This window comes from Mobula birostris, chromosome 10 (genome assembly GCF_030028105.1).
Source record: "Mobula birostris isolate sMobBir1 chromosome 10, sMobBir1.hap1, whole genome shotgun sequence".
In the NCBI taxonomy this organism is placed as follows: Eukaryota; Metazoa; Chordata; class Chondrichthyes; order Myliobatiformes; family Myliobatidae; genus Mobula; species Mobula birostris.
The window spans coordinates 1,461,171-1,476,029 of NC_092379.1; the positions used below are offsets into that span (position 1 = coordinate 1,461,171).

Sequence of the window (14,859 nt, forward strand, 5' to 3'; positions counted from 1 at the left end):
GGCCGAGACCCTTCGTCAGGACTAACTGAAGGAAGAGTGAGTAAGAGATTTGAAAGTGGGAGGGGGAGGGGGAGATCCAAAATGATAGGAGAAGACAGGAGGGGGAGGGATGGAGCCAAGAGCTGGACAGGTGATTGGCAAAAGGGGATACGAGAGGATCACGGGACAGGAGGTCTGGGAAGAAAGACGGGGGTGGGGGGAACCCAGAGGATGGGCAAGAGGTATATTCAGAGGGACAGAGGGAGAAAAAGGAGAGTGAGAGAAAGAATGTGTGCATAAAAATAAGTAACAGATGGGGTACGAGGGGGAGGTGGGACCTAGCGGAAGTTAGAGAAGTCGATGTTCATGCCATCAGGTTGGAGGCTACCCAGACGGAATATAAGGTGTCGTTCCTCCAACCTGAGTGTGGCTTCATCTTTACAGTAGAGGAGGCCGTGGATAGACATATCAGAATGGGAATGGGATGTGGAATTAAAATGTGTGGGCACTGGGAGATCCTGCTTTCTCTGGCGGACAGAGCGTAGATGTTCAGCAAAGCGGTCTCCCAGTCTGCGTCGGGTCTCGCCAATATACAAAAGGCCACATTGGGAGCACCGGACGCAGTATATCACCCCAGTGGACTCACAGGTGAAGTGTTGCCTCACCTGGAAGGACTGTTTGGGGCCCTGAATGGTGGTAAGGGAGGAAGTGTAAGGGCATGTGTAGCACTTGTTCCGCTTACACGGATAAGTGCCAGGAGGGAGATCAGTGGGGAGGGATGGGGGGGGACGAATGGACAAGGGAGTTGTGTAGGGAGCGATCCCTACGGAATGCAGAGAGAGGGGGGGAGAGAAAGATGTGCTTAGTGGTGGGATCCTGTTGGAGGTGGCAGAAGTTACGGAGAATAATAAGGAGGAAGGGGCAGTTGGCTCACAAATAGAGAAAGCTTGTAGGCAGTGTGAGAGGGAGGGTAGGCAGGTGATAGAAAAGGGATGCGGTCAGACTGATGGTTTGAGATACGTCTATTTTAATGCAAGGAGTATCATGAACAAAGTGGATGAGCCTAGAGCATGGATCAGGACTTGGAGCTATGACGTTGTGGCCATTACAGAAACTTGGATGGCTCAGGGGCAGGAATGGTTACTTCGAGAGTCAGGCATTAGAAATTTCAGAAAGGACAGAGAGGGAGGCAAAAGAGGCGGGGGCATGAAATTGCTGATCAGAGATAGTGCCACAGCAGCAGAAAAGGAGGAAGTCATGGAGGGATTGTCTACTGAGTCTCTGTGGGTGGAAGTTAGGAACAGAAAGGGTTCAATAGTTCTACTGGGTGTTTTTTTTTTAATATAGACCACCCAATAGTAACAGGGACATCGAGGAGCAGATAGAAAAACAGATTCTGGAACTGGAAGTAATAACAGGGTTATCGTGATGGGAGATTTTAATTTCCACAATATTGATTTGCATCTCCCTGGAGCGAGGGGTTTAGGTGGGGTGGAGTTTGTTAGGTGTGTTCAGGAAGGTTTCTTGACACAATATGTAGATAAGCCTACAAGAGGAGAGGTTGTACTCTATCTGGTATTGGGAAATGAACCTGGTCAGGTGTCAGGTCTCTCAGTGGGAGAGCATTTTGGAGATAGTGACTATGATTCTATCTCCTTTACCATTCCATTGTAGAGGGATAGGAAGACAAATTAGGATAGCGTTTAATTGGAGTAAGGGGAAAAATGAAGCTATCAGGCAGGAACTTGGAAACATAAATTGGGAAAAGATGTTCTCAGGGAAATGTACAGCAGAAATGTGGCAAATGTTCAGGGAATATTTGCACGGCATTGGGCACAGGTACATTCCAATGAGACAGGGAAAGGATGGTAGGGTACAGGAACTGTGGTGTACAAAGGCAGTTGAAAATTTAGTCACGAAGAAAAGAAAAGCTTACAAAGGGTTCAAAAAACTAGATAATGATAGAGATCTAGAAGATTATAAGGCTAGCAGGAAGGAGCTTAAGAATGAAATTAGGAGAGCCAGAAGGGACTATGAGAAGGCCTTGGCAAGCAAGATTAAGGAAAACCCCAAGGTATTCAACAAGTATGTGAAGAGCAAGAGGATAGCACCAATCAAGTGTGACAGTGGAAAAGTGTGAATGGAACTGGAGGAGGTAGTGGAGGTACTTAATGAATGCTTTGCTTCAGTATTCACTACGGAAAAGGACCTTGGCGATTGTCGAGATGACTTACAGTGGATTGAAAAGCTTGAGCATATAGACATTAAGAAACAGGATGTGCTAGAGCTTTTGGAAAGCATCAAATTGGATAACTCACTGGGACCAGACGAGATATACCCCAGGCTACTGTGGGAAGTGAGGGAGGAGATTGCTGGGCCTCTGGCAATGATCTTTGCATCATCAATGGGGACAGGAGAGGTTCTAGAGGATTGGAGGGTTGCAGATGTTGTTCCCTTATTCAAGAAAGGGAGAAGAGATATCCGAGGAAATTACAGACCAGTGAGTCTTATTTCAGTGGTTGGTAAGATAATGGAAAAGATCCTGAGAGGCAGGATTTATGAACATTTGGAGAGGCATAATATGATTAGGAACAGTCAGCATGGTTTTGTCAAAGGCAGGTTGTGCCTTATATTATATTCCGTCTAGGCAGCCTCCAACCTGATGGCATGAACATTGACTTCTCTAACTTCCGCTAATGCCCCATCTCCCCCTCATACCCCATCCGTTATTTATTTATATACACACACATTCTCTCTCTCTCTCTCTCTCTCCTTTTTCTCCCTCTGACCCTCTGACTATACCCCTTACCCATCCTCTGGGTTTTTCCCCGCCTCCCCCTTTTCCTTCTCCCTGGGCCTCCTGTCCCATGATCCTCTCATATCCCTTTTGCCAATCACCTGTCCGGCTCTTGTCTCCATCCCTCCCCCTCCTGTCTTCTCCTATCATTTTGGATCTCACCCTCCCACTTTCAAATCTCTTACTAGCTCTTCCTTCCGTTAGTCCTGACCAAGGGTCTCGGCCCGAAACGTCGACTGTACCTCTTCTTAGAGATGCTGCCTGGCCTGCTGTGTTCACCAGCAAATTTGATGTGTGTTGTGCCTTACGAGCCTGATTGAATTTTTTGAGGATGTGACTAAACACATTGATGAAGGTAGAGCAGTAGATGTAGCGTTTATGGATTTCAGCAAGGTATTTCATAACATACCCCATGCAAGGCTTATTGAGAAAGTAAGGAGGCATGGGATCCAAGGGGACCTTGCTTTGTGGATCCAGAACTGGGTTGCATACAGAAAGCAAAGAATGGTTGTAGATGGGTCATATTCTGCATGGAGTTTAGGAGGGATGACAGCGCCCAACAGCAACTCCTCTGCTTGCATCTTCGGAAACAGCTCTACTTCTATCCTTAATATCTTTATTTTTCCCTTTCAGGGTTCTTTTGAAGACCCTGACCTGGAGTTACACGCAGGTTTCGGTTCTTTGCGGGAATGGGACCCGTTCTCGGGGTTCCATGACTGGCTGCTATTCGACATGCAAAGGGTTTGGTCTGAGAATCTCAATCATTTCTGTAAGCCTAAGATCTTGGGGCTCTGGAAACGGGTGGATTGAGGGTTGGTGTCACGGCAGGAGACTTGTGTATCTTTGGGAAGGGTGGAATATCTTTAACTGTGGGCCCAAAGACCTGAGGTCTTTGCAATCTTCACACACAGACTTCAAAAAAGGCGAAGAAACGGACTTTTAAGATCGTAAACCAGCGGGTTGTTGTTATGTCTCCCGCTCGCTGTGCAAATGGGGGGACACTTCCCTCTCCCTCATTAGGGAGAGAGAGAACCTGTGGTTTGTCGAATTTCGGATGAAATGCAAAACTTTTGGGGTAACTTTGGTCTGTGTCTTTGCTATTGCTCAGCACATGCTTCGTCTTGGTGATGGTACCAGTGCGCGGTATTTTTTGGCTGGTGGGGGGAGGGGGGATTGTTGCTCGCTGCCGCTTATGTGTGGGAGGGAGGAGCTGGGGGGGGACTTTGGAGTTCTCACATTTAACTGTCTGCACTTCTCAGTTTTCGTGGATGTTTGCAAAGAAAAAGCATACATTGTATACATTTCTCTGACATTAAATTTGACCTTTGAACCTTTGAATTTGGTGACCAGTGGTGTGCCTCAGGAATCTGTTCTGGGACCCCTTCTCTTCATGATTTGAGGAAGTGGAGGGGTGGGATAGTAAATTTGCTGATGACACAAAAGTTGGGGGTGTTGTGGATAGTGTGGAGGGCTGTCAAGAGATTACAGCAGGACATTGATAGGATGCAAAACTGGGCTGAGAAGCAGCAGATGGAGTTCAACCCAGATAAGTGTGAGGTGGTTCATTTTGGTAGGTCAGATATGATGGCAGAATATAGTATTAACGGTAAGACTCTTGGTAGTGTGGAGGATCAGAGGGATCATGGGGTCTGAGTCCACAGGACACTCAAAGCTGCTGTGCACGTTGACCGTGTGGTTAAGAAGGCATACAGTGCATTGGCCTTCTTCAACTGTGGGATTGAGTTTAAAGAGCTGAGAGGTAAAGTTGCAACCCTGGTCAGACCCCACTTGGAGTCCTGTGCTCAGTTCTGGTCACCTTACTACAGGAAGGATTTGGAAACTATAAAAAGGGTGCAGAGGAGATTTACAAGGATGTTGCCTGGATTGGGGAGCATGCCTTATGAGAATAGGTTGAGTGAACTTGGCCTTTTCTCCTTGGAGCAACAGAGGATGAGAGGTGACCTGATACAGGTGTATAATATGATGAGATGCATTGACCGTGTGGATAGTCAGAGGCTTTTTCCCAGGGCTGATATGACTAACATGAGAGGACACAGTTTTAAGGTGCTTGGAATTAGGTACAGAGAAGATGTCGGGGTAAGTCTTTTTCAAACACAGAGTAGTGAGTGCGTGGAATGGGCTGCCGGCAACAGTGGTAAATGTGGATACAATAGGGTCTTTTTCGAGACTCCTGGATATGAGCATGGAGCTTAGAAAAATAGAGGGCTATGGGTAACCTGAGGTAATTTCTAAAGTAAGTACATGTTCGGCATAGTATTGTGGGCTGAAAGGCCTGTATTGTGTTGTAGGTTTCTCTATGTTTCTAATAAAGTCCTAACCTATTCAATCTTTCCTTCTAACTCAGGTCCTCCAGTCCCGGCAGCATCCTTGTAAATTTTCTCTGTACTCTTTCAACCTCTGAACATTTTCATTGAGTACCTTCCTCAGGCTACCATTTCAAATCGTGATAGATGTTTTCAATAAGCATACATTTGAGCAGAGGCTCTATATCTCTGCAGAGTTATGTGGAACTTGGCTGTAGGACTGGTGAACCACTGGAAACAAATTTGAGGAAAGAACTTGAAGCCACACAGGATTCTGACTGCACAGTTAATTGTGCTGGAATGAGATCCTCAACCCCTCCAACACCTTAACATTAGTTCACTGATTGACAAGAAACCACAGAGTCAGAGAGTAGTGGATCCAGCTCAACACATCACAGGCACATTCCACTCCAATATCAAACGCATCTTCACGAGGTGCTGCCTCAAAAAGGCAAGATCCAAAGATCCCCACCAGCGAGGCTATGTTAACTTGGGGCAGGTGGTACAGAGTCCCATGTCATAACTATCTTCTGACCACTTGCTTCCTTAACTAACTGACACAACCCTAATCACTACCTCAGCATAGTAACACTATGACTACTGCACTACAATGGACTTTTAAGATTCTAATTGCATTCTTTCTTGTATAGTTTATGTAGAATTTATGTTTTCCTTGAGAATGTTGTGCCTCCAATGCCATGTGCTTTGCATCTGGACGTGTACTTTTGTATGTGACAATAAAATGAACTCTTTGACATTGGTACTCAATATGCCAATGTCAATACTAAACTGTACTAACACCACAAAACTTACCTCTGGTTATTTGCAGACGGTCTCCACAAGAACATTATTACAAGCAGCAAAACCGAGAAAAGAAAATGCCAAAATGCATCCTCTATCCACCGTTCCCGCCAATCCTGGGGCAAAAAAAAGACCGGCATTTATATAGCGAAAAGTCTTAAAACATTAGAAGCACTTAGCAAATGTAAGAGAACTACTCTGCACACAATAAGCACCATAGGTACCACAGAGATGAATAACCAGCTGCTTATATCTTTGATGGTACTGCTTAGGAGGAATGACAGTCACAATGAAAGAACACCTTTCTTTCCAATGGCTCTGCTTTTTCTAATATCAGGCAGACATAATATCAGGAAGCATTTCTTCACATAAAGGCACCTGGAAAACACATCCCGAAGTGGGCAGAGAAACAAGCAGATTCAAAGTTCAAAGTAAATTTATTACCCAAGTACGTATATGTCTCCATTTTGAGATTCATTTTCTGGGGATTTACAGGAAAATAAATAAAATAGAAGTTATGAAAAACTATACATAAAAGGCTGACAAACAACCAATGTGAAAGACACATTGGACAAATAATGAAAAATAAACAAATAATATCAAGAGTACGAGTTTATATAAGCTATGGAATCAGTTCAGTGTTGAGGAGACTGAAATTATCCACACTGGTTCAGGAAACTGATGGTCATAGGGTAGTAATGGTGAGAATAGCAGATAGAGAGATTTGAGGTGAGTGAAGATAGCCACACTGGTTCAGGAGCCTGATGGCTGTTGGGTAGTATTGGTAAGAACAGCAGATGGTGAGAGGTTTGTTGATTAACTATAAACATTTAAACTGAGATGGAAGAATTTTGAGGCAAGGCATTGAGGAATATAGTTTCAGGTAACCCAAGATCTAAATGAAGAAACAGGCCGTGGAGCTACCTTGTTCCGAGGAATGCCACTTCAAAGGACGATGCCCTCTGTTTCACACCGCTCACGTTGGAAGCTAGCACTTTCCACACGGGACGTGAGACTTGAGCACAAAACTCAGTCTGACACATGGAAGGAGTATAACACTACTGAAGATGCTGTCCCTGAAATGATTCGTTACAACTACTATCTTACTGCATCTCTTAGTTTACGTGAAATATCATGCTAAATTTGAATGGAAGCCATATCAGTGTTGTCTTGCCAATATTACTTCAACACTACTTGTTGAAATGTGCCGTGTGGACTGATAACCTCAGTGACTCATCATCATTATGTGCTCTGTCATATGATGTGGAAGATCATGGTCTATGACCATAATTGTTCTTGGCAATGTTTTCCACAGAAGTGGTTTGCCATTGCCTTCTTCTGGGCAGTGTTTTTACAAGACAGGTGACTCCAGCCATTATCAATACTTTTCCGAGATTGTCTGCCTGGCATTAATGGTCACATAACCAGGACTTGTGATATGCACCAGCTGGCCATACAACCATCCACCACCTGTTCCCATGGCTTCATGTGACCCTACGTTTCAGAAATACACCACTGGTTGTAATGTTTTGGAAAGGATGTGTAAGGTGTTGTGTTCATGCCCTTTTTATGTACTCAGCTCCAAACTTGAGTTTGAACCCATACACCTCAGAAAACGTGATTTACTTGTATTTGGAAAAACATGGACTAAGGGGAAATCGGCATGGATGTGCACAGGAGGACATATCTCACGAATATGATTGAGTTTTTTTTATATAAAGAAAGTGAAGATGTTAAGACAGTGGATGCTTTTGGCATGGACTTCAGTAAGGCATTTGACATGGTAGGCTGGTCCAGAAGATTTATGTCACAGGGTTCCACAGTAACTGGAAACAACTGATTTAGTCATAGAAGATAGAATGTAGTGGTGGAGGGGCATTTCTGATGGAGGTCTGTGACATATGGTGTTTCACAAGGAGCTATATATTAAAATAGTTTTGAACTAAAGCTCCTACATCATTCAGAATCAGGTTTATTATCACCAGCATGTGACGTGAAATTTGTTAATGTAGCAGCAGCAGTTCAATGCAATACATAATCCAGCAGAGAGAAAAAAAAATAACGAGTAAATCAATTACACAAACACGAGGAATTTCAAGCAACACACATCAAAGTTGCTGGTGAACGCGGCAGGCCAGGCAGCATCTATAAGAAGAGGTACAGCTGACGTTTCAGGCCGCGGCACTTCGTCAGGACTAACTGAAAGAAGAGTAGTAAGAGATTTTAAAGTGGGAAGGGGAGGGGGAGATCTGAAATGATAGGAGAAGACAGGAGGGGGAGGGATGGAGCCAAGAGCTGGACAGTTGATTGGCAAAAGGGATATGAGAGGATCATGGGACAGGAGGCCCAGGGAGTTTACAGAGATCAGCGATTGTGGTTCAATTCCTATCGCTGCCTGTAAGGAGTGTGTACCATCCCGTGACTGCGTATGTTTCCACCGTGTGCTCAGGTTTCCTCCCACATTCTAAAGACTGAGTTAGGGTTAGTGATATACTGGTGCCAGAGCTTGGGGACACTTGTGGCCTGTCCAGTATGATTTGATGTGATGCAAACAATGTATTTCATTATGTTTTTATTTTACGTGTGACAATTACCACCAATTTTTTTAATCTTTAGAAGCAGATGATGCAATGTTTAAGAAGCATTGAGAGTCACATGAACAGACAGGGAATAGAAAGATACCAACTCTGTGCAGGCTGATGGCGTTAGATTGGCATCATGGTGGGCTGAAGTACCTGTTCTTATAATGTACTGTTCTATTTTCTCTATTCCACAGCTTTATCAACTAAAGGGGACCAGCACATAAATAAGCTCTCTCAAGCTTGAAATTTTCCAGAGAATTAAGTTCAGCTATGTGTAAGGAGAGAGGTGGTGGGGCCAGGGACAGCGTGACTGAAAAACAGAAGTATTACATAACCAGTCATGGCTTATACAAGCCTTTCAGAAACAAATTCTTTTATGAAGTTGGGTGCAACAGTTTGAATTCCTGCTGTTTGGGCGTGTCACAACAGAAAAATTTACTTTGCATAAGTGATTTGGTGTTCCTTCCTCTGCCAAATGATTGGAAGCATTGGAGAAACAGAGTATCAGATTGCAATTTTCACTCACCGACTGACAGGCTGCAAGTCTGAATGTCATGGTCATCCAGATGACAAAAATCACTGAAGCTGAGGAAGAAACACAAACACTTTGGTCAAGAAAATTCATTCTGCAATAAGACATCAAAAACTGACACTGAAAACACTAAATCAACCTTGGAGTGAAAGTTAATATTAAAAGCAGATGCTCTGTCCCTTCACCTACCCCAATTCTGAACTTCACCTTTCAAAGCACTACCTTAATCACGTATCAAGTGGTCATACGGGCTACCCACAACCAACCTTCTAATAACTTATCTTGCCCTTCAGGACACTGGGATCTTGCAAGGGCCGAAGTCTAGTCTTTCTCTCAGAGGCAGTTAACAATCAGGATGTTAACACCAACAAAGGAGTGTGAAGTACATTTTAACCTCTGGCCAATCCAAGGATAATCCACAGAAGTGTAGCCTTTAGCACAACGCTATTACAGCTCGGGGCATTGGAGTTCAGAGTTCAATTCTGGTATCATCTGTAAGGAGTCTGTACGTCCTCCCTGTGGAATGCATTGGTTACTTGTGAGTGCTCTGGTTTCTTCCCACAGCCCAAAGCCATACCGGTTAATAGGTTAATTGCTCATTGCAAATCATTTTATTAGTAGGCTGGGGATAAATCTAGATGGTAGGGCTCAAAAGGCCGGAAGGGTCTATTCAGCATTGTATCTCAATAAATAAATAACTAGTTAGAACAGAATAATCATCTATTGTCAAGGCAGATCCAAACATTAACTAAGGGACTGGGTGACATGTCTGTGACTATCCTAAATAAAACCATAATGGATCTGTGAACCTGGCCACAAAGGGTATACTAATACAAGAACATGAGACAACACAGTATGAGGGTGTGTTCATTGCTAGGAAAGTAACTACTCCCCTGCTCCCAACTAGGAGGGATTACTTGATGCTTGAAGTGCCTCTTCAACACGAGAAAAAAAGAACAAACTGCACAATACCTAATTCATGAGATCTGATGCACGCAGTGGCCACTTTATTTGGCACAGGAGAGAAACCTGCTGTGGTCTTTTGCTGCTGCAGCCCAATACTTCAAGGTTCTATGTGTTGTGCGTTCAGAGATGCTCTTCTGAACACCCCTGTTGCAACGTGTGGCTGTTTGAGTTACTGTCGCCTTCCTGTCACTGCTTGACCCAGCCTGGCCATTCTCTTCTGACTTCTCTCATAACAAGGCATTTTTACCTATGGAACTGCTGCTCACTAGATTTTTTTTGTTTTTCAGACCACTCTCTGTAAACTCTAGAGACTGCTGTGCATGAAAATCCCAATACTCAAACCACCCCACCTGGCACCGACAATTATTCCATGGTTAAAGTCACTTGGATCACACTTCTTTCCTATTCTGATGTTCGGTCTAAACAACAACTGAACCTCTTGACTATGTCTGCATGCTTTTATGCATTGAGTTGCTGGCCTGTGATTAGCTAATTAGATATCTGCATTAACGAACATGTATACGTTACCGAATAAAGTGGCTACTGTATTAAGGACTCGTACCTTCGTTAAACAGAACCATTAGAAACATAGAAAACCTACAGCACAATACAGGCCCTTCAACCCACAAAGCTGTGCCAAACATGTCCTTACCTTAGAACTACCTAGGCTTACCCATAGCCCTCTATTTTTCTAAGCTCCATGTACCTATCCAGGAGTCCCTTAAAAGACCCTACCGTATCCACCACCACCACTGCCGCTGCCAGCCCATTCCACACGCTCACCACTCTGCGCAAAAAACTTACCCGACATCTCCTCTGTACCTGCTTCCAAGCACCTTTAAACTATGCCCTCTCGTGCTTGCCATTTCAGCCCTGGGAAAAAGCCTCTGACTATCCACATGATCAATGCCTCTCATTATCTTGTATACCTCTATCAGGTTACCTCTCATCCTCCGTCTCTCCAAGGAGAAAAGGCTGAGTTCACTCAACCTATTCTCACAAGGCATGCTCCCCAATCCAGGCAACATCCTTGTAAGTCTCCTCTGCACCCTTTCTATGGTTTCCACGTCCTTCCTGTAGTGAGGCGACCAGAATTAAGCACAGTAATCCACGTGGGGTCCGTTCAGTGTCCTATATAGCTGCAACATTACCTCTTGGCTCTTAAACTCAATCCCACGGTTGATGAAGGCCAATGCACTGTATACCTTCTTAACCACAGTCAACTTGCATCATATTTGATCTACCAAAATGAACCACTTCACACTTATCTGGGTTGAACTCCATCTGCCACTTCTCAGCCCAGTTTTGCATCCTATCGATGTCCTGCTCTAACCTCTGACAACCCTCCACACAATCTGTAACATCCTCAACTTTTTGCTCATCAGCAAACTTACTAAACCATCCCTCCACTTCCTCAGCCAGGTCATTTATAAAAGTCATAAAGAGTAGGGGTCCCAGAACAGATCCCTGAGGCACACCACTGGTCACCAACCTCCATGCAGAATATGACCTGTCTACAACTACTCTTTGCCTTCTGTGGGCAAGCCAGTTCTGGATCCACAACGCAATGTCACCTTGGATCCCATGCCTCCTTAAATTCCTCAATAAGCCTTGCATGGGGTACCTTATCAAATGCCTTGCTGAAATCCATATACACTACAGCTACGTCCCTACCTCCATCAATGTGTTTAGCCAGTAAAAACCTAAATTGCTGATATTAAATGCTGTACCAACTAAAGTAGCATTGGTCAAGATTTCTAAATCTCTGGTGAAAAGAATGGTCACTTTTCCCAGTGCGAGGAAAGTTCCTTACGTAAAGTCTGAAGAAACCATTGCAAGAAGTCAGTGGCACCATTTGACAGGAAGGAGTTGATCTAAGGCAGCTGCTATTCTATGGATTTTAAAGCTCTCATTTAACACACACTGTTTTGAATGATTCATTGTGGTTTGACTTTCACTGCACAGATTGTCAATGTTCAATAATTCCAGTTGGAGCTACTGGATTTTGATCAGGAGGGTAACCCCTGGCTTGCTTTCACCTCTTCCAAATTTTAAGCTAGAAGACAGCAATAAGGTCACTCTGCCAGATACCGTCATTTCAGAATCCTTATTACATCTTAAATACAAATCTTACCTTTTCAATTAAAATAACAAACAGCATGATCCAAAATTAACACCAACCATTGGACTGATGCCAGCAAGAGAAAGAATGCTGGAACCGCAAACACAAATAAGGCATTGCTGAAATTTAATGCGCATCAATAAACATTGTTTTTATTCCCCACTGAACAATGCTGGACTCACCAAAAACAGCAAATATTAACGTATTTGTGAAGTGCCGGTACAGCGAGACTTTCACCAGAGTTCTTCGGAGTTTCAGCTGCTTCATTGTCTGAGACAGACTGACGAAGATGTGCAAGGGGTCAAGGAAATGACTTGTTTCAAAAAGCAATTAACATTCTCTGGCTAGGGTGCCCCTCATGCACACAGGAACAGGTTAATATACCAAATTATAATCAGCTTTTAACCAAACATAGTACACATAGCAAGTAGTAAAAAAAGTATACATTGGGGTGCAGAGAGAACTGGAAAATACAGAATGGAAAATCGATCTGCTGAGGATTTGCGTGAGAGCCCCAGAGGTTTAGCTTCACTTTTCTCTCCTTAAGCAGTTTCCTGGTTCTGTGTGTTCTGAAATTTCTGGTGAAGCCAACACAGTACCCTCAAACTCTTCAACAGTGGCTGTTTGACTGCTTGAACAGATGGGTAATTTGGTATGTGATATATTTACCCTCCCTCATTTACACCTGGCTTCTGCTCAGCCCAGTGAAGAGACTCAAAATTTTCAGTCTACTTCTCCGTTTTGGGAATTCTCACCTTACAAGATGGTGGCAATGTTACATTTCTCCTTTGTGCTCCTGGTGATCAATACTGTATTTGGGATCAGAGTACCATTGGTTTAGGAATCTGGTGTGAAGCGCAAGAACGACATGATCTCACTATCACAGTTGACTGTAGTTAGGGGCTCACAGATGTAGATGTTAATCTAGGAAAGGAGGAAAGGTTGGTCGGAATATTGGAGCCTGCCGGGATGTCAGAGGAGCTGACCCGGCTGCAGACCGTGTTGCTGCCTGCTACCCGGAACCATTGAAGTTGGTGCAGTATAACCGTGAGAGATTTGTCTCGGACATTTCACTTGCGATCTCAAGGCTCTGTTGGACAGTGATAATGTACAGTATGTTGCTGCAGGCCTGTCACCCTTGTCTGGTGGAGGGACAGATGACATGGCAGCTGTGTAGCCTCAGTTGAAGCGAGCACTAGGCCTCAAGCCTCTGCTTACCTGCTGCTGCAGACCAGGTAGAAAGATGCAGAAGTGTCAGTGCTCAGCTGGCCTCTAGCCTCTCCTGGTGCTGCCCTCCCGTGTTCAAGTGTGGAGTGACAGGCTAGATTGTGTGTGTCTGTACAATGTAAGGAGACTGTACCATTGATTGCCAGACATTGTCGCTCAGGGGCTTGGGGACTATACACATTTTTTTTTGAGTGAATATGCTTCTTTGCTCGCTATTTTGAATGGTTTGCATCTTGGCCCCAGAGGAACGTTGTCCCGTTCAGTTGTATCCATGAATGGGCGAATGATAATTAAACGATTTGATTTGATATATACATCTGTTTATCCTGCCAGTGGATCAGGAGGATTCCACACAGCTGCAAAGCTACTGCCTCTGGTCCTGTCTGTGTGGAGTTTGTGTATTCTCCCTGTGACCACATGAGATCCTCCGGGTAGCTCTGTATTCCTCCCATGTCCCTAATACGTGCAAGCTAGAATGTTATTTGCCCATTGAATTGCTCCTGATGAATTGGCCTCTGGTAGAAATGGGTAGTTAATGGTTGGAATGGAATGGAAGTGCTGTATGATAATGCTGGTGAACCTTGCTAGTGATATAAAGTCCCTGCAGAAAGCACCACTTTCACACCAGAAGTTAGAATCGGAAATGGAGAGAGGTAAGTCCACTACAAGATTACTGATGACCAGTTTTAAGAATAGGAGACGAGTCAGAAGTACTGCACAAACAGGCCCTTCGGCCCATCCAGTCCATGCTGACAACCATTTAAATTGCCTACTCTGATCGACCTGCACCAGGACCATAGCCCTTGGTATCCCTACTATCAACATACCTAGCCAAACTTCTCTATCGAGCTTGCACGGACCACCCATGCTGGCAGCACATTCCACATACTCACGAACCTCTGAGTGAATAAGTTTCCCCTCATATTCCCCTTAAACTTCTCACCTTTAAGCCATGACCTCTGATTGTAGATCCACTCAACCTCAGTGGAAAAAGCCTGCTTGCATTTACCCTGTTGAAACCCCTCAATTTTGTACACTTCTATCAAATCTCTCAATCTTCTACATTCTAAAGAATACAGTCCTAATCTATTCATTCTTTGTTTATAACTCAGGTTCTCCAGACCCAGCAAATCCTTGTAAATTTTCTCTGTACTTTTTCAACCTTATTCATATCTTTCCTGCAGGTAGATGTCCAAAACTGCACACAATACACATCCCAACTTCTGTACTCAATATATTGATTTATGAAAGGCAATGTGCCAAAAGTTTTCTTTACGACCTTATCTACCTGTGACACCACTGACAATGAATTATGGACCTGTATTCCTAGATCCCTTTGTTCTACCGCACTCCTCAGTGCCCTAACGCTCACTGTGTAAGACCTACCGAAGAGCAAACCTTGCACTTGTTTTAATTCCATCTGCCATCTTCATCTCATTTTTCTAGCTGATGTAGATCCCTTTGCAAACCACGATGGCTTTCCTCACTGTCCACTACACCCCCAATATTGGTGTCATCTGTAAGTCTGC

At 44.1% G+C, this 14,859-nt stretch overlaps 1 protein-coding gene across 1 annotated transcript in view; it reads right to left on the bottom strand.

Annotated features, from left to right (window-relative positions):
* Positions 1-14,859, bottom strand: part of LOC140203753 (transmembrane protein 87A) — a 78,787-nt gene that overhangs the window by 16,283 nt on the left and 47,645 nt on the right. Inside the window, exons 14-16 of the mRNA XM_072269801.1 lie at positions 12,286-12,392; positions 9,010-9,068; positions 5,914-6,017 (exon numbers count right to left, since the gene is read on the bottom strand). Coding sequence (XP_072125902.1) covers positions 5,914-6,017; positions 9,010-9,068; positions 12,286-12,392 — 270 coding nt within the window. The remainder of the gene's footprint in view (positions 1-5,913; positions 6,018-9,009; positions 9,069-12,285; positions 12,393-14,859) is intronic.